This window comes from Equus caballus, chromosome 24, assembly GCF_041296265.1.
Source record: "Equus caballus isolate H_3958 breed thoroughbred chromosome 24, TB-T2T, whole genome shotgun sequence".
NCBI lineage: Eukaryota > Metazoa > Chordata > Mammalia > Perissodactyla > Equidae > Equus > Equus caballus.
Window position 1 is genome coordinate 26,666,574 of NC_091707.1, and position 24,336 is coordinate 26,690,909.

At 51.5% G+C, this 24,336-nt stretch overlaps 1 protein-coding gene across 50 annotated transcripts in view; it reads right to left on the reverse strand.

The window, feature by feature from the left end:
- Positions 1–3,728: 3,728 nt before the first annotated feature.
- TMEM229B (transmembrane protein 229B) overlaps positions 3,729–24,336 on the reverse strand; it is a 36,763-nt gene continuing 16,155 nt past the window's right edge. For 4 of the 50 annotated variants that reach the window (XM_070249932.1, XM_070249930.1, XM_070249924.1 and 1 more), the window contains exons 2-4: positions 17,643–17,824; positions 13,496–13,580; positions 3,729–7,472 (exon numbers count right to left, since the gene is read on the reverse strand). In XM_070249932.1, coding sequence (XP_070106033.1) covers positions 6,951–7,454 — 504 coding nt within the window. In that variant the 5' untranslated portion in view covers positions 7,455–7,472; positions 13,496–13,580; positions 17,643–17,824 and the 3' untranslated portion in view covers positions 3,729–6,950. Of the gene's footprint in view, positions 7,473–11,217; positions 11,473–12,310; positions 12,409–13,117; positions 13,283–13,495; positions 13,581–17,642; positions 17,825–19,127; positions 19,313–24,336 lie in introns of those variants that run through there. The other 46 variants (XM_070249923.1, XM_070249921.1, XM_070249920.1 and 43 more) reach the window with 27 other exon arrangements.

A 24,336-nucleotide genomic window follows, 5' to 3' on the forward strand; every position in this document is an offset into this window, starting at 1 on the left:
CAAAGTCTGCTGCACTGACAGCACTAGGAGAACTTAGCTACTGCTGCTGGCAGGCTGTCACACGGGGAGTTTCCTGGGAGACAGTTCCCATCCTGAGTTTGTCTGAACTAAACTGAGAGCTGGGGCCAGGGAGAGCATGAATGTTGCTGTCTGTAAGTGAGCTCCTCAGTCTCTAGTTGGGCTAGAAGAAGGAGTAAGAGTGTTACAGGGAGAGGGAACACACGGGCTGAAGGCCCAGAGGCAGTGAGTGGGGATCTGCAGGGGGAACTACAAGTCATTCTTCCTGAATTGTGCAGGACTTGGGGGGAGGCAAGAAGTGAGGCCAAACCACAAAGGTTTGTGTAACATCCTTTGTATAAACCTTGCTGAGGTGGTGAACTTAGTCCTAAAGGGGATGGGAAATGGCTGAAGAGTCTGGACTTGGGTGTAACAGGGTCAAATCTGCATCTAAACGGGAAAAGCACAGCAGCCACAGGATGCATCTTGGGATGGGGAGCTCCATCCTCGACTTGAATCCTTGAGTTCTCTCCCGAGTCACCCGATGCTGTACTTCCAGCTCTCGCTCTTAATAGAAGTCCTAAATGGATACGAAGTGCAAGGGATTCAGCAGAAATCTCCCTCCTTAACCCCCGTAGTGGGTTGAATGGTGGCCCCCCAAAAGATATCGACACCTCCAAATGCCTGGAACATGTAATGTGAGCTTATTTGAAAAAAGGGTCTTTGCAGATGTAAGAAGTTAAGGATCTTGAGATGAGCTCATCCTGGATTACCTAGACGGGCCCTAAATCCAATGATAAGTGTCATCAGAAGAGGAGAAGACGCAGACGGAAGAGGAGGAGGCCACGTGAGCCTCGAGGGAGCCTCCGGAGGGATGCTGCCACAGGCCTGGGAAACCAAGACATGCCAATAGAACAATTCTCCCCTGGGGCTTCCAGAGGAAAAGCCCTGCAGACACCTTGATCTTGGTCTTGCAGCTTCCAGAACTGTGTGAGAATAAATTCCTGTTGTTTTAAGCGACTCAGTTTGCAGTAATTTTTTACAGCAGCCCCAGGAAACAAACACAATTCTATACTCGAACTAAGAAGATTCAGCCTCCAGACCCTTCACCATCAGTGGACCCTTATAAACCAGAAAACTTCCCTTCTGTGGAAGGTGTGATTGCAACAGAGGCAAGGAGCCAGACCGGACTATCAGTGGATCCTTCTTCTCTGTACTGTTCGGCACTGAAAGGACAACTTTGCCCACACCAAGAAAGTGTACCACCAGAATGAAGCAATGGACAAACCAACACAGTGGGGTCTTGGCCAAGCTCCAAAGACTCTGAGAGTGAAGCTGGGATGCTGGCAGGGCTCTGTGGGGACTAATGGTTTGGAAAGAGGGGGAAGGACAGAGAGTTGCTCTATAGTGGTGGGCACAGAAATGTCAGGGATGATTGTTGTTCAGACAGGATTCCTAGCTTCAGGTTCCCGAAGAAGCCTGTGGTGCTCTGGAAATTCAGCCTGGTCTTTAGGGTGGGCTTCCCGGGGCTGATGTGCTATAAGACTTCTTTCATCAAGAGTTCCTTAAAGCACCCACTGTGTGCTAGCTTTGTTCTGCACTGTATACATCTAGGTACCTCCCAGGGCACAATCAATGTCTGCATTTCCAGACAGTGAGAAGCCAGCCCACCTCAGAACGCATTGGTATTCGACCTCCAGGTCTGCACTGTGTCTCTTCCCTGGGGAACCCTCGCCTACCCCTGTAGACGAGGCAGCTACCTCTACTGAAGTGCTGATCAACTTTGGAGTGAATAACCATCTGCGTGAATGTCCATGCAACGTCTTTCTCCCCAACACTCTGTAAGCAACCCAGGAACTAGCCTGGTCCCTGGCTTACTGTTGGTGTCCAATAACAAACCAAAGGACTAAGTAGGTCAATTCTCAGGCCCATCTGAATGTTCAGAAGGAGAAAAGTCTCATCTGGTAGCTTCAAATCCTCTGAGAGCACCTACAGCTAGACACTCAGGCTTAATCTCAAAGAAGGAAATAGAATCAAAGGGAAGAGGCCCAGCTCAAAGATAAAGTCACATGTGGGACGCAGAGAAGGTGCCAACCTTAAACCCTTGTTGTCAGAAGCAAAATTTGACAACCCTCTCTCCACGAGGAAGGATCCTTGTGCCAACTGTTCTAAGTCTTGGCTAAGACAGCATCCCACAGCTCCTTCCTTAGAACCCCATCTCTCTCCCAGCTCTCCTCCTCCTAAACATTAATTTCTCTTTTACGAGCAGTTGTGGCACTGGCAGTGTGGTAGGAGCCACGGCTGTGGTTAAAATTATTCAGCCCGGTTGCTGTAACCTGCGGTGTGATGAGTGAGTTGCCCCCTTTTCCTGTACCTGGTTCCCTGCCCACCAAACACAGGCAGACCAGCTGTCCCTTGGTTATGCCAGGGGGCAGTGTGGACAACACACCCTTCTGAGATAGGCACCCTGGGAAGGCAAGACAAGGGGATGGTCATTAGTTCACTGTTACTAATTAAGGGTTAGGCTTTTGGAAAGACTGGGCAGATTTCAGACAATGCAGCCAAGGTCCTTGGCATTAATTCTCTTGGGGCATTTCTCTCAATGTAGCATCATTCGAAGGTCCCTTTGGATTGGGCGAGTGTGGAACAGAGGAGGTGAGGAAGGAAAGTATCAAGAAAGGAAAGCAGCCATTGAGTAGAGTATAGAAGGAGCCAGCCAGTTAAGAAGAGTCTTAGGTCCCCTCAGATTCCTTGTTCTGAGCCCTACCTCTTGCCTTTTCTCTGAAGCTCCATAATGTAGACCCTGTTTCATTATGCTTGCCTCTTTCTTTCTACAAAAACCTGCTCTAAGGGAACAGCCTTTTAGATTTGTTTATACTAACATGTAAACAACTGCTGGGGCTTTACGTTTGCTCATTTTTATAAGGGGAAAAGCTTCAGTCAAATAAATGAACACCTTCAAGTGAGTGAGAGAGGGAATGGGCCTTCCCGATGATTCATAAAGCACACTGTCCACTCCTTCCAGAAAACCAGTGGCTGTGGCAGGGGGGCCAGGCCATTTGTGTTTAGTTCAACTGACTGAGCAACTTCTGAACCCTCCATCCTCTCCCTAGAAGTAGGAAAGTGGCATGGCATGGTGGGGGGAGAGAAGGACAAGGGACACTAGACAGAGCAGAGGAGCACAAAGTAGGGAGGGATTACTGCCTCCAAAAGCACTTCTCAGGGAAAGCAGAACTGCCAGGGATGAGGGCAGAGCTCTCTTCTTCATAGCGTGACTTGTAATGTAATGAAGCATAAGGGGCTCTGGCTGTACAGCCCTTTGGGGTACCCTCAGCCTCCTCACTTGGCCCCTCATGTCCCATGAGACATCCCAGGTCATGGCGTGTTCAAGAGGAGCTCATCTCATGAGCAAATGCGGCTAACCTGTAGCCAACCTGGATACTGCCCAGGCCTCCCCATCTGCCTGGCAGCATGGGACCAAAGTAAGGGCTGGATCCATTCTGCTACCAGTGGAGCGTGGATGGCTGGGTGGAGAATTCAGGTTACCAGGTCAGACAAAACAGAAAAGGAGTGGCTGGGAGTGCCACCTGCCCTCCCAACGGGGTGGCCCCACCCAGCAGCCCTCTTGGTTCAGGACAGCGCTATGCCAGGCTGTGAAGGGCCTGGCCTCCAGCAGCCCCTAGGACAGGGGCTCCAAAATAGAAGAAACAGAGATGGGTCAGAGCCAGTCCTGACACACAAACACCAGTATATTTCATGTGCACGAATGTGAAAAGGAAGAGACAAAGAGACCGATGGAGACAAAGCAGGCAGTGGGTGCACAAACCAGCTGTGTGTTCTTCTGAAGAGCTGCCAGAGGTGGGAGACAGGCCCACCCACTTCAAAGGCCCTTTTACAAAGCCAGGACCTGCAGCTCCTCCAGATCTGGGGTGGCCTCAGGATGGAAGATACTCTGCCTGCCTTAGGCGGCCGGCCTCTCCTTTCTGCATCCCCTGCCATGACGTCTGCACAGCCCAGAGCTCCAGAAACACAGGTTCTCAGGAACTGACCCACTCAGCACTGCCTCCCCAGGAGACCCATGCAGAGAGGGAGGGACCAGACAAAAGGACTCCATGGGCACTCCCCAGGTATTATTGCTGTGAATAAGCGTAGGCCATCCTGACTCACTGGCATCAGAGGGGACAGGGCACACGTGACAGGACACCTAGCAGACGTCAGAAGCGGTTCGACCACGCAGGGCAGCACATGGCGATCTGTAATTCAGAGATGCTGCCATGTCCAGTGGAGAGAGGCCCAGGACACCAGCGGTTTAGAAACAGCAAGCAGACCCTCCCCGCCAGCACCCCCACTGCTTGGCAGGGCTGGGATTACTCCAAACTTTGGGTCCCTGGGCACTAAGGGATTGGGGCCCTGAAGATACCCAAAACAGCAAGAGTTGAAGTCTGGGCTACCCCTCGTGAGCTCTGAGCCTGCAGATCCTGTGGTCAAGCCCCAGGTCATCACCTCCCTTTCTTGGGGGCACTGTGCCCTACTAGGGATAATAGGAGCCACAGGGCACTTGGATGAAGCAGAAACACAATGTCCGCCCATTGTCAGGCAGGTAGATTTACTCTGAGACCTCCTGCACTTGGGAGTTTATAGGACCCAGAGAGAAGATGATGCCAGGAAAAGCCCTTGGGGCAACAACTGGAGTGGCCAGACCTGGTGGGCCATCCAAGGGCTTGCTCTGGATGAGAATTATGCAGGCCTTATGCTACGAGACATCAACAAGGGGACCACCAGATTCTATCGTGGAAGGGGAGAGCAAAGATGGGCAGTGTGGTCTAGGGGCCCACATGGGGACCCTGAAGGAGTGTTAGGGTCTGGGAGACTGAGATAAAATGAAATTAGGGGAGAGGACCAAGGAAACAATGACCTGGATGGAACAGAGAAGCCAGACAATATTCTCCCTCTGGAATCCCCTCCACCTGTAGTTGGAAAGCAGTCTACCCCTCCACTGGAAGCCTGAAGCCCTGGAAGCCCCAAAGCCTTGGAATTGGGGCCACAGTAAAATCAAAGGTAGGGCGGGCCCCTGCAGAAGGTAGTTCATCCTTGGATTTGAGGACCTTGGCCAGGATGCAGAGGCTGGAAAACACCCTTCTTCCTGTCCTGGATAGGGTCAACTGCACAAAGGCAGTCTCCCAGCATTTCTCCCAATCCAGGACATCACTTCTGCCCACCCCCAATCCCCCCCCCCCCCCCAAACACACACCCTTGGCTGGCGCTGTCTGCACCACCCAGGTGGAGCTGCAGCACAGCAAGAAGAGGAGATTCTCTCTACAGGTGTGGGATTATCACTTTTTAATGACCTATAGAAAGAGAGGCTAATTTCTACCTAAGAGTCCTAGTGTGGTCAAGAAAAGCCCATCTACCATGGGATAGGCTGCCATCCTGATGGACCTCTCCTCTCCGGGAGTGGGGGCTGGAGCTGGAAGTGGGCTGGAGTGAGAATTTCACCTGTCCACTGCCAGCAATGGACCTGTCATGGGGGAAGGCAGAGCAACCGAGATGACAATGACCATGAGCATGGCAGGGTTAATACTGTTTAAGGAGCAAGCTCAAAGGGTCAGCCTTGCTGGGAGGGGTGGGGGAAGGGGAAGCCCTGAGGAGGTTTGGCTGCAGGGCTGGGGCTATGGCAGAACCAGAACTGAGTTCTTCGCACTAAGGATGCTCCAAAGGCTCTCCCAAAGCTGAAAGGCCTCCTCTTTTTCCTCCTCCCTCATTCTCCATGGGTCTCCAACACTGGATACCTGCTCCTCCATCCCCTAGAAAGCTAGATTGTCCCTGACTGGCTTGAAAGTAAACCAGCCGGGTGTCTTGACCCCTCCCACCACCACTACCACCCGGAATTGATTTGTCTCTAAGTCCCCATTGCGGATCCGTGTGGTCCATCTCGCCTGACTGCGTGTTGGGGGTGTCATTCATTATCAGCTGAGCCACTGCCGGGAGGGAGCATGGAGAAGAGCACCAGGGCACTGCCACCACCCAGCAGACCAGGGGTGAGGAGGTGTTCCCAGTCACCAGGCCAGCAGAAATAGGGAGGGAGGGCTGCAGGAAGGTGGGGTCTGTCTCAGGGTTCTATATCCGGCAGCTGCTGTGTTGGCTAGGGAGCTGGGGTTGGGGGTGGGTGGGGTGATTGACATGGACAAAGGGGCCGCTAGTGGTAAAGCCTTGAAAATAAAAGAGAAAAGGGGGAAACGCCACCCAACACACAGGGATTAAAACCTCCAAAAGCCCAAGGTTGGTGGGAATCCAGCACCAGGGGGGCCCCCAAAAGGCCAAGGGAGCAGCATGGGGCCCTGGGGGAAGGGAGTGGAGCCAAGGGAAGGCCTCCCAGCCCTTGTAGACCAACACTACTGCCAAGCAGCCTCCTGGCTGCCCAGTCTCAGCTGCAGCTCAGCAGGCCCCTGGGGAGGTATTGGTTGCAAGCAAGCACCTGAATATTGCCTAATGGAACCAGCCAAAGCCCAACTAAACAAGGTGGGAGGGAGCGAGGTGGCCGCTGCAGCAGCCCAAAGCCCCCTCAAGCCTTGCCTCCCGTCTTCTGCCCATTCTCTGAGTCCCTTAGCCAGGACAGGGCCTGCTGCTTCCAAAGTCACCCATGTAGTCCAGTCGCTGCTTAGCCACAGGCCTCCCGCCGCCAGCGTCTGAGCTGTGCTGAGATCCTCAGACCTTTCCCAAAGTCCCTCGGCTGCCTCGACACCTCACAGCCAACACCCGACCACGCCCCCACACCTGGCCACGCCCCAATGCCCGCCCACAGTGGAGGGTGCGCGGGGATGAGAGCGCCCTACCGGGCCGAGGCCGGGCTGGGGCTGGGCTTGTGCTGTACAGAAAGGGCAACCCCACCAGCTTGGTATCTTTGTCCACACGGTCCATGAGAGACCCCCGGGCCCCACCCACTAGCCCCCCACTCAGTCAGTCTTAACGTGGCCGTTGGCCAGGGCCAAGGGGCCGCCTGGCTCCCCGGGCTCTGCATCCTTGTCAAAGCGGAGGCGCAGGGTGTTGCGGATGACGAACTGCTCCACGATGAGGGCCCCGCAGAACCAGGGCACGGCGTACTCCAGGGTGATGAGGCCCATGAAGTCAAAGTCGAACTGGGAGTAGTCCCAGGGGCAGGCGTTGAACTGACGCAGGATGTAGCCGGTGGTGAACTCCCACAGGTAGGTCCAGAGCGTGTAGATGAGGCAGCGCACCAGCAGCGGGCAGCGGCCCCGCAGGCGCAGGTACATGCGCTCCACGATGAGGATGGAGGTGCCGTAGATGAAGAGCGCCCACACGCTCGTGACCCCCGGGAACTTCCAGTTCAAGTTCACCACGAACTCCCAGGCTGCCGTGAACATCACCTCGCAGAAGTAGCCATGGATGGCGTACAGATACCAGCGGGACAGCGCCGTCAGGGGCTCGGCTGAAGCCATGGCACCGACTGGGGCCGGCTGCGGGGAGTGGGGAGTGGGACACAAAGGAGATAGGTGAGGGAGGGAGGGATTCGCCTCCTGTGGCTTCCCACCGCCCAGCCCGTCTCTAATGTGACCCGGCTGAGGGGATTTCTAACCTGCCTCTACCCTTCCCTTTGGTTACCAGTCATATTCTTGACCCTATTCCATGTTCATTACTTTATTCCATATTCCTTACCTTAGCCAGGTGGGCAGGAGAAATGAAAGGAAGAAAACAAACAGCTCCACTGGCTTCCTCTGAGCAACTCCACTCAAATGCTACTCGGAAGGAGGCGTCTACTACATTCCCTGTAATAACTCACTGGGACCATCTGTGGTCAGTGGAAGAGTTGGCTGTCCTGGCCCACCAATCACCCCAATTTCTAGGCTACGGGCTCATGTCTCCCCAGGCCCATCCTCTGGGAGCCGCATCTCTTCCCCAACTTCTTCTTAAACAGTTCCTCCTCACTCATCTTTCTCTCTCTTAGGAGATCTTCCTAAGTAACTTATCACATTTGTCTTTTATGTGTGTGGTGCTAACATACACATAATGTAAAAGTTACTACTTTAACCATTCGTAAGTACAGTCTTGCACTGCATAAGGACATTTCGGTCAACGATGGACTGCATATACAATGATGGTCCCATAAAATGAGTACCATACAGCCTAGGTGTGTAGCAGGCTAAGCCACCTAGGTTTGTGTAAGTACACTCTATGATGTTCACACAACAAAATCACCTAACAATGCATTTCTCAGAACATATCCCCGTCATTAAGTGAGGCATGACTGTATACGATTAAGTAATTCACGTTTTTGTGCAACCATTACCACTATCCATCTCCAGAACTTTTTCAGTATCCCAAACGGAAACTCCATACCCCGTCCCCAGCCCAACCACCATTCTACTTTCTGTCTCTGTGAATTTTACTACTCTGGGCACCTCATTAAGTAGAATCATACAGTATTTGTCCTTTTGTGACTGGCTCATTTCACTGAGCATAACGTCTTCAAGGTTCATCCGTGTTGTAGCATGTGCCAGAATCTCCTTCACTTTTTAAAAGCTGAATAACATTCCATTGTGATCTATCTATCTAGATATTATCACATTTTGTTTATCCATTCATCCATTAATGGGTTGCTTCCACCTTTTGGCTATTGTGAATAACGCTGCTGTGCACATGGGTGTACAAATATCTGTTCAAGTCCCTGCTTTTAATTCTTTTGTGTGTACACCCAGAAATGGAACTGCTGGATCATATGGTAATTCTATTTTTATTTTCTGAGGAAGGGCCTTGCTGTTTCGCACAACGGATGTACCATTTTACATTCCCAACAGCAATGCACAAGGGTTCCAGTTTCTCCACATCCTTGTCAGTACTTGTTATTTTCTGGTTTTTTGATGATGGGCATCCTAATGGGTGTGAAGTGCTAGCTCGTTGTGGTCACATTTGTCTTCAACTGCTCCATTAAGCGGGGTTTTGGTGTTTAGTTTCGAGGTGAGAGGAAACCAGTGGGCTGACAGGAGAGAGTCCTCCTTTCTACTTCTTATTCCCTTCCCCTCCTCTCTTTTAAACCCCACCCTTCTTCAAGGCCCCAGTCTGCTTCCCTCAAGACTGGCCTGGCCCACAGCCTCTCTGTTTTCTCCTCGCCCTCCACTAGCGACTATGTGGACCACTCATTTGGCCCTTTATCCAGTGCCACTCTATTTACTACTTTGATGCACATGCCCTCTTGATCCAACTAGCCTGTCTGCTCCTTGAGGGCAGAGACTCTTTTCCAGTCCTCTGTTCTGCAGCTTTGGCACAGGCCTCTCCTGAGCAGGCATTCTCTAAATGACACATGTCTTTTACGCAAAGGGTGGGGTGGGAGAGTTCAGGGTTGCATCAAGAACGGCAAGGCAGGGCATGAGAATATGAATCCCAGCTCTGCCAGCTGCCAGTGGACACCAGGTTTGACATCTCTGTCAATCCCCTCTCTGAGGTGGGAGAGGGGACAGAGGTTAACAAGGTGACATATGCAGTCTGCCCATCTGTCTGGGAATCCCAGTCTCATCTTTCAGCTAAAGGAGGCCTAGTCACAATAATACACACCCTTGTGCATTGCTTTGTGGTCTTCCAAGTGCTTTCATTCACGTTTTGTCATTGGTTCTTACAGAATTAAGATTCATGTGAAGGGCAGATAGTTTTACCCCTGTTTTTTTAAGAAAGGCAGTTGAGACTCAGAGAGAAGACATTTGCCCCATACCCCAGGGCCAGTGAATGGAAGAGCTGAGACTAGAATCCATATCTCTTGATTTCTGCTTCAAAACTCATCCCACTGCATACTACTGCCCATCTCCTAGACATGCGTACCTAATGTCACTCCCCTGCTCAAAAACATTCAATGGCTGCCCATTTCCTCATGAAACACTACAGCATCCTCAGCCTGGCATTCAAGATTCTCCATGATCTCACTCCGGTCTACTTTGGCAGCCTTATTCGTACAGTCCAGCTCTCCCTGTCTTACCTCCAGGCCTTTGCAGATCCTATCCATTGTATTTCGTGTGCTTTTCTCCTCTCACCTCCACAAGTACAAACCCAGCTTACAGGTTACCTTCAGAACAAAACCTTTTTCATCCTCCCAGCCACAAATCCTTCTTCCTCCTCTGAATATCCACAGCACTTACTGTCTCTCTTTGGTACGTGATCTTGTGTTTTATATGTTGACAACTTTCTCCACAGCCAGACCTTTTTCCTGTGTTCTACACCTGTGTATCTCACTCCTTCCTGAACACCTCCATCTAAATGTCCCACACGCACCGCATACTCCTTTCCTAAATCAAACTCATTATCTTTACTCCAAAACCTGTTTCCATTCTATGACCCCCGTCCTGATCAATGGTACCACCACACACCCAGTTAGCAGCCAGAGTCCCTGGCATCATTCTAGCTTCCTCTGCCACATTATCACTCTAACATGAGCTCCCTGAGAGTAAAGGACCTTGTCTGTCAGGTTCAGCACTGCATTCCCAGTGCCTAGAGTAGTACCTGGCACACAGTAGGCATTCAATTCAAGAACAAAGGCATTCTTTATCAGTTAGCAATTGCTACATAACAAACCATCCCAAAACTCAGTGGCTTAAATCAACTCTCATTTATTATTGCAGCTTATGTGTGTGGGGGTTGGCAGATCTTGGCTGGAATCAGTGATGAGACTGTGAGTCATCTGGGGTCTCTGTCCTGTGCTTGGCTGGGGTGGCTCTGCTCCACTTGCCTCTCTTCCTCCACCTGGGCCCAGTGGACTAGCCCAACATGTTCTTCTCAGGGCAGGGGCAGAGGCACAAGAAGGAGCGAGTCCAACTGTGCCAGCACTTTTTAAGGCTCTGGTTAAGTCATGCCTGCTAATATCTTATTGGCCAAAGCAAACCACCAAGTCAGCCGTTAACTCCTGCCCTTTCTACCCCTTAAATATCTTTCAAATCCATCTCTTCCTTCCTCTCTCTCATTCCTGATGCTCTGGCTCAAGCCCTCATCATCTCTCACCTGGATGACTCCAGCAGTCTCCCAGCTGGCTTCCCTGCCCTGCCGTGCTCCTGTCCAATTCACTCATCACACTCTGAAGGAGTGTGTGGAAACAGCAGTCTTCCTAAAATGAAAATCCGACGTTTCTCCCCACTTACAGCCCACGAGTGGATCTTTAACATCTAACATTGAGAGGAAGGCTCAGCCCCCAAGGGATGGCTGGCAAAGCCCTCCATGACCCACCTCTGCCTCGGATCCTGTCCTCTGGATCTTTACATCGCTGTTTTTGCTACCTGGGGTGCCCTTCCACCCCCAGCCTATGGCCCGTGAGGCCATCATCCTCCTTCAAGTTCCATCTCCTCTGTGAAGACTTTCCTAAACATCTCCAACTCCAGAGCCGTCCACTGCCGTGCTCACCTCTGCACCCAGTTCACCTCGGACGACAGCACTCAGCTTTGCCATGATTCATCTGAAGGCCGGCACTAACAGCCTTGATGACTGTTTGTTGAATACAATGTTAAGACAAAAAAGCAGGATTCAAAACTCAATATTTAACATGATTTTGATTTTGTAAAGGCATGTATACATGTAAATATACAAAACATTTAGCCACCATCATCCTTGCATGGTGACCTCATAAGTGATTTTTATTTCCTTCTTTATATTTTTCTGTATAGTCTAAAATCTCTTTCTAATAAGTAGGCATAACTTTTATAAAAATAAAATTTCATCTTAAAAACATTTGTTGAGTGAATGTTAGTCATCTTTGTGCCTTGTCTATAGAAGATGCTCGATAAATTTGTCAGACACATGAACCTAAGGAAACCTGAAATTGCATAAAATTAACCCAGGTTCTCCCCTCCTGAGCCACCCCCGACAACAGACCATGATCACAAGTGTGAAGGGGGTGTAGATCCTGACTGCCTGGGTTTGCGTCCCGGCTGATACCCCTCACCTGCGGGACCCAGGGCACCTTAACCTGAGCTCTCTGTGCTTCAGTTTCCTTATAGGTGGAGTGAGGATAATAAGAGAGACCAGCTCCCAGGGTTACTGTGAGGATGAATGAGCTGATAGACACACACTAAGACCACAGCAAATGCTCAAGAAAGGGTGGCAGTCATTTCTGGCATGGAGCTGGGCTTCCTGGTCAGTGGCTCCTGCTTTGAGCACCGCCTCCTAGCTGAGGCAGGGTCGTGCTGCCCCTGCCCTCACTAGTGGCCAGGCAGCCTTCCTTGCCAAGCAGGTCAGGACTTCACCTCCACCCAGAGCCCTAAGCCGGCAGCCAAGCAACCCCGTGAAAACAACAAGCGCACATACAGATGGCGGGAGAACAAACCTCAGCGGAGGAGAGTCAACGCGAGCTTCCAGCTGCGTGTGGCCCAGGAGGGTTTAAGGAAAGGGGAGTTGTCTCAGAAGCAGCCCTCTGAGGCCAGGCTTGAAAAGAAGGGTGCAATGTAACGAACGGCCAGCTTTCCTGGCACAGCTTCTCCTACCCTCATTTTATCCTGAACCCTCAACAGGCTGGGGTTCAGGGGCTGGGGAGAGAACAGACCCAGACTCCAGGGAAACTCACTGTGGAGCAAGGAGGGGTCAAGGAGGGTGAGACGGTGGCCTGGAGACCACTACTGCCTCTGCCCGACTCAGGCCCCTCTGAACTTAGGTCTGTCCACCTGACCTGCACTCATGCCCCTGGCACCTCCATCCCACAGGATCTGGGGGAGTGGGCTTCCCATTCAGACGTGTTCTTCTGCAGCAGCCTGACATAACTAGTGGATTCATCTCTCAGTTCAGACCCCAACCTTGATGCTGATTTTAAAATCCTGCTCTCCTTGCCTCTTGGTCTCATCTTGGGACAGTCAAGAATGGTTTCACAGTCCATAACAAATCAGAGACCCCAGTTACCACTTGCCCCCTGCCCCCCCTCCCCCCAGCCCGAGCAGATGACTTGGAAGAGCTGGCCAGACCCCTCCCAAACCCTATCAGCAGAACCAAGATTAAAGGAGTAGCTGTCAGAGTGAGAGAGTGGGCTAGCTGCTGAACAGAAGAGAGGATGGGGAGAGAATAGGGTGAGCCCAAGGCCTGGATTCCCTTTCTGGAATCTCCCCTACCTGGAAGAGCAGGGGTGGGTGGAGGGGAAGCATACCTAGGCAAGGTCAGGCCGTGTCCAAGGGGTTGTGCCTGGAGAACACGCCTGGTCCACACAAGATGAATGGGAGAAACTGGAAGTGCTGGCTGGGGCCAGGAGATGGGAATGAAGACAGGGAACAGGGATACAAGACAGTGTTGTCAGCTGGGAAGTCAGCTCACACTGTGGTGGGACAGATGCTAAGATTAAAGGCAGGCATTGGCTTGGGTGGATATCCAGAACTCCACTCCCCAAATCCATTTCTAATAATCACAGGAGCCATGCTTAAACTTTGAGCAAGGGCAGACTCACCCACCCTCTGCTGGGCCCAACAGACCCCTATCCCTGCCCTGGCCTCCCCCAACCTGAGCCCTTTGCCCCGGACCCTTCCAGTACCTCCTTGCTTGGCCCTGCGATCAGAGCCCTGGGAAAGCCTGCATCAGGAAGAACCAGCAGCTCACTGGACGTTGGCCTCTTTCTCCTGGTGACAAACACAACCATCCTGAGGACCGTGACACAAAGAGGGGACAGCCCAGGAAGGAAAATGCAGAGTGGAGTAAAGAGGAAGAGAAGGTGGGCACTACTGAAAACAAGAGAAAACAGTTTGGAGAGCTGTGGACAGTTTCACAAGGGGATTTTGGGGAACAACACTCAAGTACAAGAGCCCTCGGAAGTGTTGATGAAAGAGCCTGGAACACAGAGTTCCGGCAAAGGGCAGAACTCAAGGTGACTTGTCAGGGCGGGCAGTGCCCCTCCAAGGTTGCACCTCACCTGCTGCTCTCAGAGCCTGCTGAGCTGTTCCTTGGGGTGGCAGAGAGCAGAGTGAGCAGTGGAAAGGGGCAAAGAGAACCCATGAAAGTCCAAAAGGCTGGAGACAAAATCAGGGGATGATTGCCCTTGGTTTTGTCAAAAACTCCCATGTTGTTCCAGGAAGCTAAGGTGCCACAACACAATGATTCTAGGAATTTTTGTCCAGAGGAGCACATTGTTAGAAAATTGGGATTCTCCTTCCATGCAGCCAGGCCTCGCAGCCCTTCCTCTTTGCCCCATTGACTTCCCCTCTCCAGGCACCCAAATCACCATAGTTCTGAGATGCACAGCCCTTCCAGGGGGCCGCTGAGGGCAAGGCAGCGGGGGGGCAGCTTCAGTGACCCTAAGTCCAGTCCCCTGTGGGCTCTGTGCTGGAGGTGAGTGGAATGGATGAGGGGTGGACAGGCGCCCTTACAACTGGGTACAAGACGCAAGGACTGAAACCGTCAAACTTGGTCATCAAATTAGTGAGGGAGGAAAACATGGGCTTGTTTCAGGGCCAAAAGGGAAGCAGGTGTGGGGGGAAAGACCTGTGGTCATTGGCTGGCCCAGGTGCCATAGAGTTCCACTGTTTCTTCCTGTGGGAAGCCCAGGAAAGGCCCCGGGATGGTCCTCCCTCCACTTCCCACATCACAATAGCAATAATCAGGCACTCTTCTGAGCACTTTCCATGTATTAACTCAGATAATCCTCAAGCGCATTTACTGATGGGGAAATTGAGGCAGAGAAAGGCTAAATAATTAGCCTACGTTCTTACAGCTACAAAAGGCAGAGCTGGGATTCAAACCCAGCAAGTCTGGTTCCTGAGCCTTGCACACTGCACTGCCCTTGAGGCTGACTACAGGCTCCTCTGAGGTCACTATCATTTTCTGAGTGTCTGCTTTTGGAAGGCTGGGATGGTATATGGAGAGACAAAAGGAAGCAAGAAGGACGTGAGCTTCTATGTGGATCATCTGTGAAGCTCAGAACTGGGTGTCAGAGCTACTGAAGGCTCAGCCTATTCTGAGAGGCCAAGTTCTGGCAGGATCCATACAAACGTCCTCCGGGGTCACAGCTGACCTTCACAGGACTATGGCGGCAGCCACACCTCAGGGCTTCCAGGCATGTGCCATTCAAAGACCTCTCACCAGGACACACATTACCCAGAGCCTCCCTGACTGCCGGCTTGCCTCAGTGCTGCTCGGAATCTCAGATGGCCCAGCCCCACCACAGAAATGCCAGCCAAGGGCAGTGACCAGCGAGCAGACTGCCCAGAGAAGCCCTGTGCCTGGAGCAGCAGCAGCCAGAGTGTCAGGAGCAGCCGGTCCACACGGGGAGGCAGGTGGGGGCGGATTTTAGAGGGCCTCAGATGCTAAGCAAATCCCAGTGGACAGGTGCAGGAGGGCAAGTGGGCTTAGGGAATGGAGTCAGCCTGGCACAGAGGTTCACCAGGGCTCAGGCAGCAAAGGGCACCTGTGGGTGGGGCCCACAGGCTGGCATCCTGTGCTTTGCCTGCAAGGCTGTTTCCAGACCTCACGTGGCTGCCTCCTTGTGGTCATTCAGGTCTTGGCTCAACTGTTAGCCCTCAGAGACCTTCTCTGATCTCCAGTCCAAATTAGCCTGCCTGCTGCTCACATCATCCTATTTTCTTCATAGCACTTTTACTTTCTGACGTTTTGCTACTTGTTTGTTGTCGATCTCCCTCAATTAGAATGAAAGCTCCATGCGAGCAGGGGCTCTGTCTTGTTCACTGCTGGACAACCAGTGCCCAGAACCATGTCTGGCACTAAGACCCACTATTACCTGTGGAACGAATGAATGAATGGGCCCAAACAGGTGCAGGCCCTTCAACACTGATGAGGGCAGGTATAAACGGCTAGCTGCCTCAGCCTTTCATTTTTCCTCTTTCTTGGAAAACATAGCCTTTTAAAAATTTTAATTCTAGCATTTAAAAATATCTTTATTATCTTTTCTGATTACAAAAGTAACATGTGTACGCAGCTGAAATTTAAACATTACAGAAAGGAATGCCTTAGAAAGCAAAAGTCACCATTATCCCACACCTCAGAGAAAGTCACTACTAATGGTGTGCTGTGTATTCATCCAGATTGAATTTAGTTTTAAAAGAAGCAAATTCATGCATTATAGAAAGAAAGGCGTTCATGATTCCACCAAACGAGCAGCCCTTACCATTTCCCCCTTGCAATCTTTTCTTATGTGTTTATTTTACAAGTTACCATAATGTACTTATTCTATAACCTGACACTTTCACTTATTGTGTCATAATCCTTTTTCCAAGTTGTTGTATTGCCTATTTCTCATTATTATAATGGCTGTGTAATATTCCTCAAAGTGGAAAACTATAATTTACTTAACCTAGATGCTCACCAAAGGGAGAAAAATTGTTTCCCGTTTCCACTACTACAATGACACCACAAGAAACATATTTTTATGCCTGTAACAAAAGAATTTGGCCCTTTTGTTTTCTGGGACTATTTTCTAATGAACCGTTTCTTAATGAATAATTCCAGAAGTCGGATGACTGGAAGCAAGGGTACAACAGTTTTAAGGCTAATGACGTAGATTGCTCTGGAGAATTCTGTGTTATGTGGGGAACAGCTCTCCCGTCTGAGTCACTGCGTTCCCACAGTGGCTTCCATGGCCATCTCTCCACCCCCACCCCCCTCCCACGGTCCAGGCTCGATCACACTGCCCCAGCTACATATCAACCCAAGGACACACTTCCTGAAAGACCATCCAGTTGCAGACTGATTTTGCAAGTCCAAACTGAGTGAAAAGTAGATTCTAGCCCTGAGTTTTACACTCTCATCTGGCAGTAGAGTCAAGATGTCCCTAAAGCTGAGAAATACCTGGTTACCCTTTTTTCTCCCTGCCAACTCCCACCTGGAATGTAAGGCTCTGGGCTCCTGTGGACCAGCCCAGCAGCTCCTAAAAGTTTGTCTAGTCAAAAGCACCAGCTCTTCCTGTCTGGCCTTCCAGGGAGCTCTCTGCCTGCTGGTCCCCGATTCCACAGTGGGACTGTCTGCCCTGCACAAACAGAACAGCATTTAGGCCGGACAGGCCTCCGGGGCTTAGGAAAGCAACCAATTGTCATTTTTTAAAGCGTCATCAAGGAAAAGCCAGAGACTGAGGCTGGAAAGACAGGCCATGTGAGGACAGGCGACACTCCACAGAGGGGCCCCACATGCAGCCCCTCTGGACTGAGGAGGAGGTGCCACTGAAACATGGCAAAATCATCAGAGGACTTGTTCCTCTTGACCCCTGGTGTCACTTTTATGTCACCTAAGGTGCCAAACATTCCTCACCTCCCAGTGCCCTGGAAGCTCTACCCAAGGCCATGTGAACTGCTCGTGGCTTCTGGGCAGAGTCTGGAATCCCAGGGGAGGTATAGTTCCCATTGCACAGAAGTAAAGCCCGAGGCCCAAAGTATCCATGAGCCTCCAGATGAGAAAGAGAATCTGGGAAGATGCTGTCTCCTATGTGCTGAGTGTCTCACATCACTCATGTCGGACCATCTGGGTCTGGCCCAGTTTTTGGAGGCCGTGTAGATACAAGATGGCTCCAGCACATGATATGGCCTGGAACTGCTGGAGACTGCCCTCCTGTTCTACAACTGTAGCCTGTGACAGGCCCTCGGAGCGGAAGCAGGCTCAGAACTGGAACCTCCAGACCTGTGCCCTTGCTGCTGAGGCAGGAGGGGCCTGTGATCCCCGGAAGCCTGTAATATACTCACTTAACACACCCTTGAGCGTGTGGTTCAGAACAGACATCAGGATCACGGTCCAGGAGCGTCCCGGGTTAACCTTAGTCCTGGTGCCTGGCTGGCTCTCAGCGCCATTCTCAGCAGTGTGGGCAAGCATCAGCCCCAGGGCTCAGCTGATCCAAGGCTAGTGGGCGTGTGGCTTCCATGTGTCCCTGGGAATAAAAGAGGAGGCGTTCATTAGCTTAAAGTGCCCCCAGCTCTGAGCCACCAGGTCAACCAGAGAGGCAGACTTAAGGCAAATACCACAAGGGCCCAGGCTCCAGGCCCAGCACCAGACACTCATCCCACCCGAGGCCCCTCTCCTGGAACCTGCCACCTCCTCTCTGCCATCCTGTTTGCTTCGGTCTGGTTAATCCAGCGATGAGAGCCTGGGACGGATCCCAGGCAATTCACACGTGGGGTTAGGGCTTCCTGCACCACGAGTGAAAGGGTGCGCACTTGTAAATCTGAGAGGGAATATAATTTTAGAATCCAGCTCCATTCTCATCTAGCTTCAAATTACACTCCCACCTTCACCCTGTGGTGGGTACATCTGTTCTCAAGGGCGGTCAAGGGCCTCGTGGAAAGCAGATAGTGAAGGACATTCGTTTTAGCATTTTGGGAGTCAAGCACAACCACACACAGGCAAACAAGGAATCCAACAAAATGTACGCTAAACCCCCTCCACCCACAATCCCGCCACCCTAATATTTATTTCATTTTATTATTTTATCACTGTTATTGTTGAGACCCTTCCTATTAACATCAATAATTGACTACAAGCTGATATAAATCTGACTTTATAATGCCCTTTGCCATGAACATATTTTTAATCATATCCCCAAGACTTGACCATTTGATCTAGAGTCCGACATTTTTTGTTTTAATATGAAGGTGCTGGAGCTTCCCTGAAAACCCCTTGGATGCAGCACCATCTGCCTAAGCCCGAGGACAGAGTGCAGGTCCAGCAGGGCCCTACGGAAGGACAGACTGGCCGCTTGGAAACAGAGAACAGTATGTGACTGGGGGCGGGATGCCCCCACGGATGGCCAAGCAGGGTGGATCACAGGGGTGCCAGCCACCCCATGCTGACGCCCACTGCCACCTTCCTCCCTCCTCCCATGCCCAGGCTTTCTGAGCAGGGGTGACTCAGGCCTTTGCTCCCCAAGCAGACAACTTTTGAGAGAGCAGAGGAGCCGAGAAGTGAAAGGGCTGGGGCGGAGACCTGAAACTCACTGTGTGCACATGTGCTGTGGGTGGGGAGGGTGTACGCCCCCTGGGTGTCTCCCTGGGGCCTCTGCACCAAGAAAAGTGAAAGGCAGAGGGTATGAAGTGAGTGGGCTGCTGTGCTCTGCCTTGCCTCTATCCCTCCCCAGCTCCTCCAGAGACAGGAGCCTCCAACCCTGCCCCACCTGGCCATCTGCCTCCCTTCTCCCAGCCTTCCTGATGGTGAGCAGGGGTCACCCTGGCACGTACCTATCATCTCGAGGAAAGGGCTTCAACGAGACATATCCGACACCCACTTCATTCCCAGCACCACTCTGACCCTGCGCCTGGGGCTTCAGTCCCCCCGCAGCACTTCCGTGGACATAAGGGCACTTCCCCTTCCCTGAGCCCTAAGCAGGCAGCATTGACAGCACAAGTAAAAACCAAAAAGAAACAGAAACCAGAGCCCACATCCTGGCAGCACAGCCCGTCGGTCACTGTAGTCAGCCCTGGGAGCCCGTTGCTGGCTGAGGTGCTGCCCTAGTAGGTGAAGCTGAAACAGTCAGAACAGGCTCCCTCCTGGGGCCAGCCTTGCACTGGACACCTCCTGCTTCCTGGTCTGTAGGCTCTTCCCCCAGGGAGCTGGTGGAGGCTGGATGAGGAGGGGATGGTATAGCAGGGGTCCTGCCTCTGCCTTCAAGTGCACGAGCTCTTCTCAGCCTCCTCTGACACTCCCTGGCCCCCTAGAGCAGGTCTCAGGGAGCAGAGGGCGTGAGGCTTCTTTGTGGACTATGTGACCTGAACGAGAACTTTTAGGAGCATATGAAGGTGTGACGAGCCCTTATAACAACTACTATGGGGTGAAATATACTTTTTCTGGTATATCATCTCTCAAGATTCTCCCAAGACTCCTGCAGGGGAGGGCAGGAATTATCAGCCGCCCCCTCCCCACCCAACCTTTTAGAGATGAATCACCAAGTTTCAGGACATTAAAAGATTTGGTCAAATCCATACATTTGATTTGAACCCTGGCCCTTGGGCTCCAGAGTCACCAGCCGCACCATATAGCATGCCTTCAAACTGCTTCCCATCCAAACCTCATTCTCAAGGCACATGTCTGTAGGCACGCAACCTTCATTCAGCCTAATCTACTTAGTCCGTCCTGTAAGCAGCTTATTTGTAAACATAGAGCCGAGTCTGTCCATCCAGCCTCCTTATCAACATGCCGGGTGCTCCTGGGAGTTTAAAGGAGCAGAGACCACCACACAGTTTCAAGCCTGTCCTCCCTGCCTGCCCTCCTCTGCAGCCCAGCACACCCCCTCCTCTTTCGAGACCCTGCTCCCTCCTTATTCCTTTGTGACGCCATTGTCCCACAGCCTCCCAGTTATTCCATCATTGATGATCCCACAGGACTTTGAGGATCCTTCTATTGAAACATGTTGTCTCATCTTAAAATTACCATGTTTCTGCTTCCCCCTCCACAAGATGAATTCCTTGAGACCATAGAGTTTCTCTTGGAAGATGGACAAACAAGGTGGAGAAGGGTCCAGCTAAATTCTTGGGTGATTGTACCAGCCAGTGTTATTAACGAAACGTAAAGATGTCTGGGGGTCTTCCCTAATTTTTAGGGCACCCTCATGGAAGGGCTCTCTCCCACAAAGCATCACAAACATTGGTTTACAATGACCAGGGCTTTCTCTGCAGACCAGGAAAGAAAGGAGGGTGCTCGCTCTCCTTTCTCCCACCTCTAAGAGCCATCATCTAGACTGGTGGATGGGGTGGGTGCCTTGGGTCTGATAATACAGAAGACATATCACATGAGGAGGGCTGGGGCAGGAACAGAGTGTCCCAGGCATCCCAGGAGACACTACAGGCTCCTACGTGGGCAAGGGGCCAGGCTCGGGTTCAGGTCAGAGAATAACAATGCCTATTCTGTTATTTCTACAATGTGCTGGCACTCAAAAGGCACATCCAGTTTTCATGCACATAGAATTCATTTCTCAAAGAGGTTTAACCAGCAGCTGCTGGCAGGAAATTCCCTCTGCATCATTCTCTCTCCTCCCCTACAACTATTTAGGGTAAGCTGGGCTTGCACGATTGAATCTCTGCCTCTCTGACTGGAACATAAAAACCAAATCTCCCCTCAACTCCCGCCCCCCACCCCCAGCAGTCTCCATGGCCCGGAACCTAAGACTGGAGCCAGGAAGCGGCAGGCGAAACACTATCCCTTTTTCTCTCCCTCTGTCCTCCTCCTTAGCACTCCTCAAATCTCCCCCACCCCAGATGCCCACAAAGGAAAGAGAAGATGCCCCAAAGACCCACTGGGGAACCCTCTGGCTACTCAAAGCGCCCCCTCCCCCCCTGTTCTTCCCATGTGACCCAGAACAACTGCTTTTACTTGTCCTATAGTAAGACCAGCCCTGAACACAAGTGGATTTGGCAACTTCCCAAACCAAAGAGTGACCAACTCAGCTACAAATGAAATTGGAATTCCAAATCCCCCTAGGGGAAAGGCTGTGTCTGGTCAGCTCTCCCTGGGGAGCAAGGAGACCCAGCCCTGGGGCATAGGGGAAGTAGGCGGAGATAGGGGACAGACCCCCTACTCCACTTGGCCTTGTCCTTCCATTCTGCACCCCGTCACTCAGGGCTTGGAATCTGAGTTTCCCTGCCTGCCGGACATCTTGCCACCCTGTCTTCTGTCTCACCTGGAGGCTTCCCTGTCCTGTCACCCTCTTCTCTTCCCTGCCTCCTCCCCATCCAGCCCACTCTACCTTACCTGTCCCTCCCAGTGCCCCCCTCTGAAACAAACCCTGACCGCCCATCCCCTACCTTGGATGGTGGTCTCTGGCCCCATGCCCCTCTCCTTACCCTCCCATCCCACCTCCTGGCACTCGGTAGCTGCTGCTCGCTGCCTGAAAGGCTGGACAGCTGCTGGGCTCTCTAATTAGCTGCCTGGCGGCTGTCCCAGAGCCAGGCATGCGTTACAGTAAAGGGCTGCCTCCCCTCCCCTCCATCAATAATCCCCTATGCAGATCCCATCAGGCAGCAGCTGAGGGGCCCTTGAATCCTTGTCACGTGAGACCAGCAAGACGACTCCTGTCAGCCGGAAAGGGACAGACAGTGACCTCACAGCCTCACCGACAAACTGACCAGGCATTTCTTTATCTAGCTTCTCCCTATTACTGCCAGGTACTCAGGGTGTCCCACAGGTTATCCCCACACACGCCACGCCTTCAGAGCAATGGGGACCCTGCCCCTTGGTTGCCCCACCAGTCAGTCTTCCCGAGGACAAGCCTGGACACCCAGGGCCCAACTCTTCACAGCTTTCTACAGCCAAGCCACCCTAGAGAATTCTAAACAACCAGAAGCCCTACTCCAAGAAGTCCTGTGGAGGCCAGTTTGTTTACTCGGGGTATCGTATTCCAGCAGTCAACAAATATTTCTTGAGAACCCACTGAAGGCCAGGCATTGTAATAGGTGTGAACAAGGCAATGTTCCTGGCCCCTTGGAGCTCACAGGCTGGGAGGGAGACAGAAAATTAGTAAGCAAGCTAATGCCTACTGTAATTTCTGATTGGCCAAGAGGAGCCTGAAGGGCAGGTGCACGGGAGAAGAATGAGGAAAGAGAGTTGTTCTGGGGCAGCTCTGACGGTTGCTGTTTGCTTGACACCCGACCCAATCCAAACTGTCTCTTTCCTTTAAATAACGGCTCAGAAGAAAGGCTGGCATTCACCAGGCCGGGCACTGGTTGCAGCCAGGCACTTCCACCAAGAGCCTTAAGCCTGGCAGCCCCGGCCCCTCACTCAGCCTCTCACTGGACAGCTCCATCTACTGCGAAAGCACTGAGCCTTGCAACATGCTCAAAATATGGCTCCAAACGGCACTTAGGCAAGAGTAATTAAAGGGGATGTTATCTCAGTCACTCTCTCATTAGCTACGTAATTAGACTGCTGAAAATAATTAACATTCCTTTTGACAAAGGGAATAGAGGATCCATTACGCTTATTACGACAGCCTCAGCCCAGGCTGAGGAAGGCCGGGAGGAGAACTGCTCACCCCCCCCACCCCCGGTCCTACCCAGGACAGGATCAGCATCTGGGAACCCAGACCAGGTGGCTAGTCCTGCCCTGGGCCAGGCTCTCAGGTGAGATGACATACATGACAATGGATGCCCTGATGTTTGTATTACAGATACAGATCATAATAACACCTGTACATACTCAGGGAAAAAGAACCTGAAGAATGTGCACGACGTATCAAGATGGCGGGCCAAGGCGATACACCTGCCTCCACCAAGGCTCTAAAAAATGACAGAAAAGACATTTTCTAGGAAGAATAAATCCATTACAGCACCAGAAAACAAGAAGGAATTATCTGGGCTGCCTGAAGATGGAAGGCAAATGGGAATAAACTGATGGAGAAACCAGAACCCCAAAAAATAAAATCACAAAATAATTAAAAAAAAAAATAACAGCTGACACTCATACAGCACGTATATATGCCAGACACTGCTCTAAGAACTTTGCCATATATCATCTCATTTAACTCTCATAAAAATCCTTTGAGATAGAGACTACCCTCATCCTCATTTTATAAATAAGACCCAGAGTTACAGAGCTTTTTCAAGGTCAGAGTGCTAGTAAATGCCGGGGCTAGGATTTGAACCCAGACAGTGTGGCTGAGGATTCTATGCTCAGTCACAGCAACAGCTCTGGGGTCTCCAAGTTTGGAGCCAGCAGTTGGGGGCCCAGGAGAGTCCCTGAGTGGTTGGTGATTGGATTTGGAGCAGCCAGGCAAGTGGGCCCCTGCCCCACCTCTCCACCCATGCTTGTGCCCTGGACATTGAGATAGAAGGGCAAGGGGACACCTGGACAGCTCCTGCAGTCCCCAGCAGGCACCTCTTACCCTCCCGTCCACAGCCACTGGCAGTCGGAGCACGGAGTTCAGGTTCATAGGGAGGTGACACGTAACAAAGACTCACCAAACATTTCACCAAAACCAAAACCACCAAATTTGAGAACAGAAGTTCCAGCTAGAAAACAGAATTAACAAAGTCAACAAAATGAAATGTTTTAAAAAGCATGATGAATATCCTCTGAGGGATAAGAGGGGCTACAGAATCCATGAACCAAAACAAAGCTGTTCCCAGAAGAATGTTAAAGATCTCAGAAACGAAGGAAACACACCACGGTTAACCAGTTATCTCTGGATGAAAGAACAGAGTGACTTCATTAAAATCTTTCTTTACATATTTCTCTTTTTCCAAGCCTCCTATACTGAACACGTATTACTTTTAGATTGGAAAAGCTATTTTTTCAAATGCCTGGCACTTAGGTAGGTGCTCAGTAAGATTTGGTTGCAAAGTAGTTACTTTGTAAAACAAAAGAGGGTAGATCCTGCGGCCTGAACTGCTTGACCCCATCCAGGCTGGTCCCCAGTGGCACCATCCATGCTCCCATCGCCCGGTCTCTGTGCACACG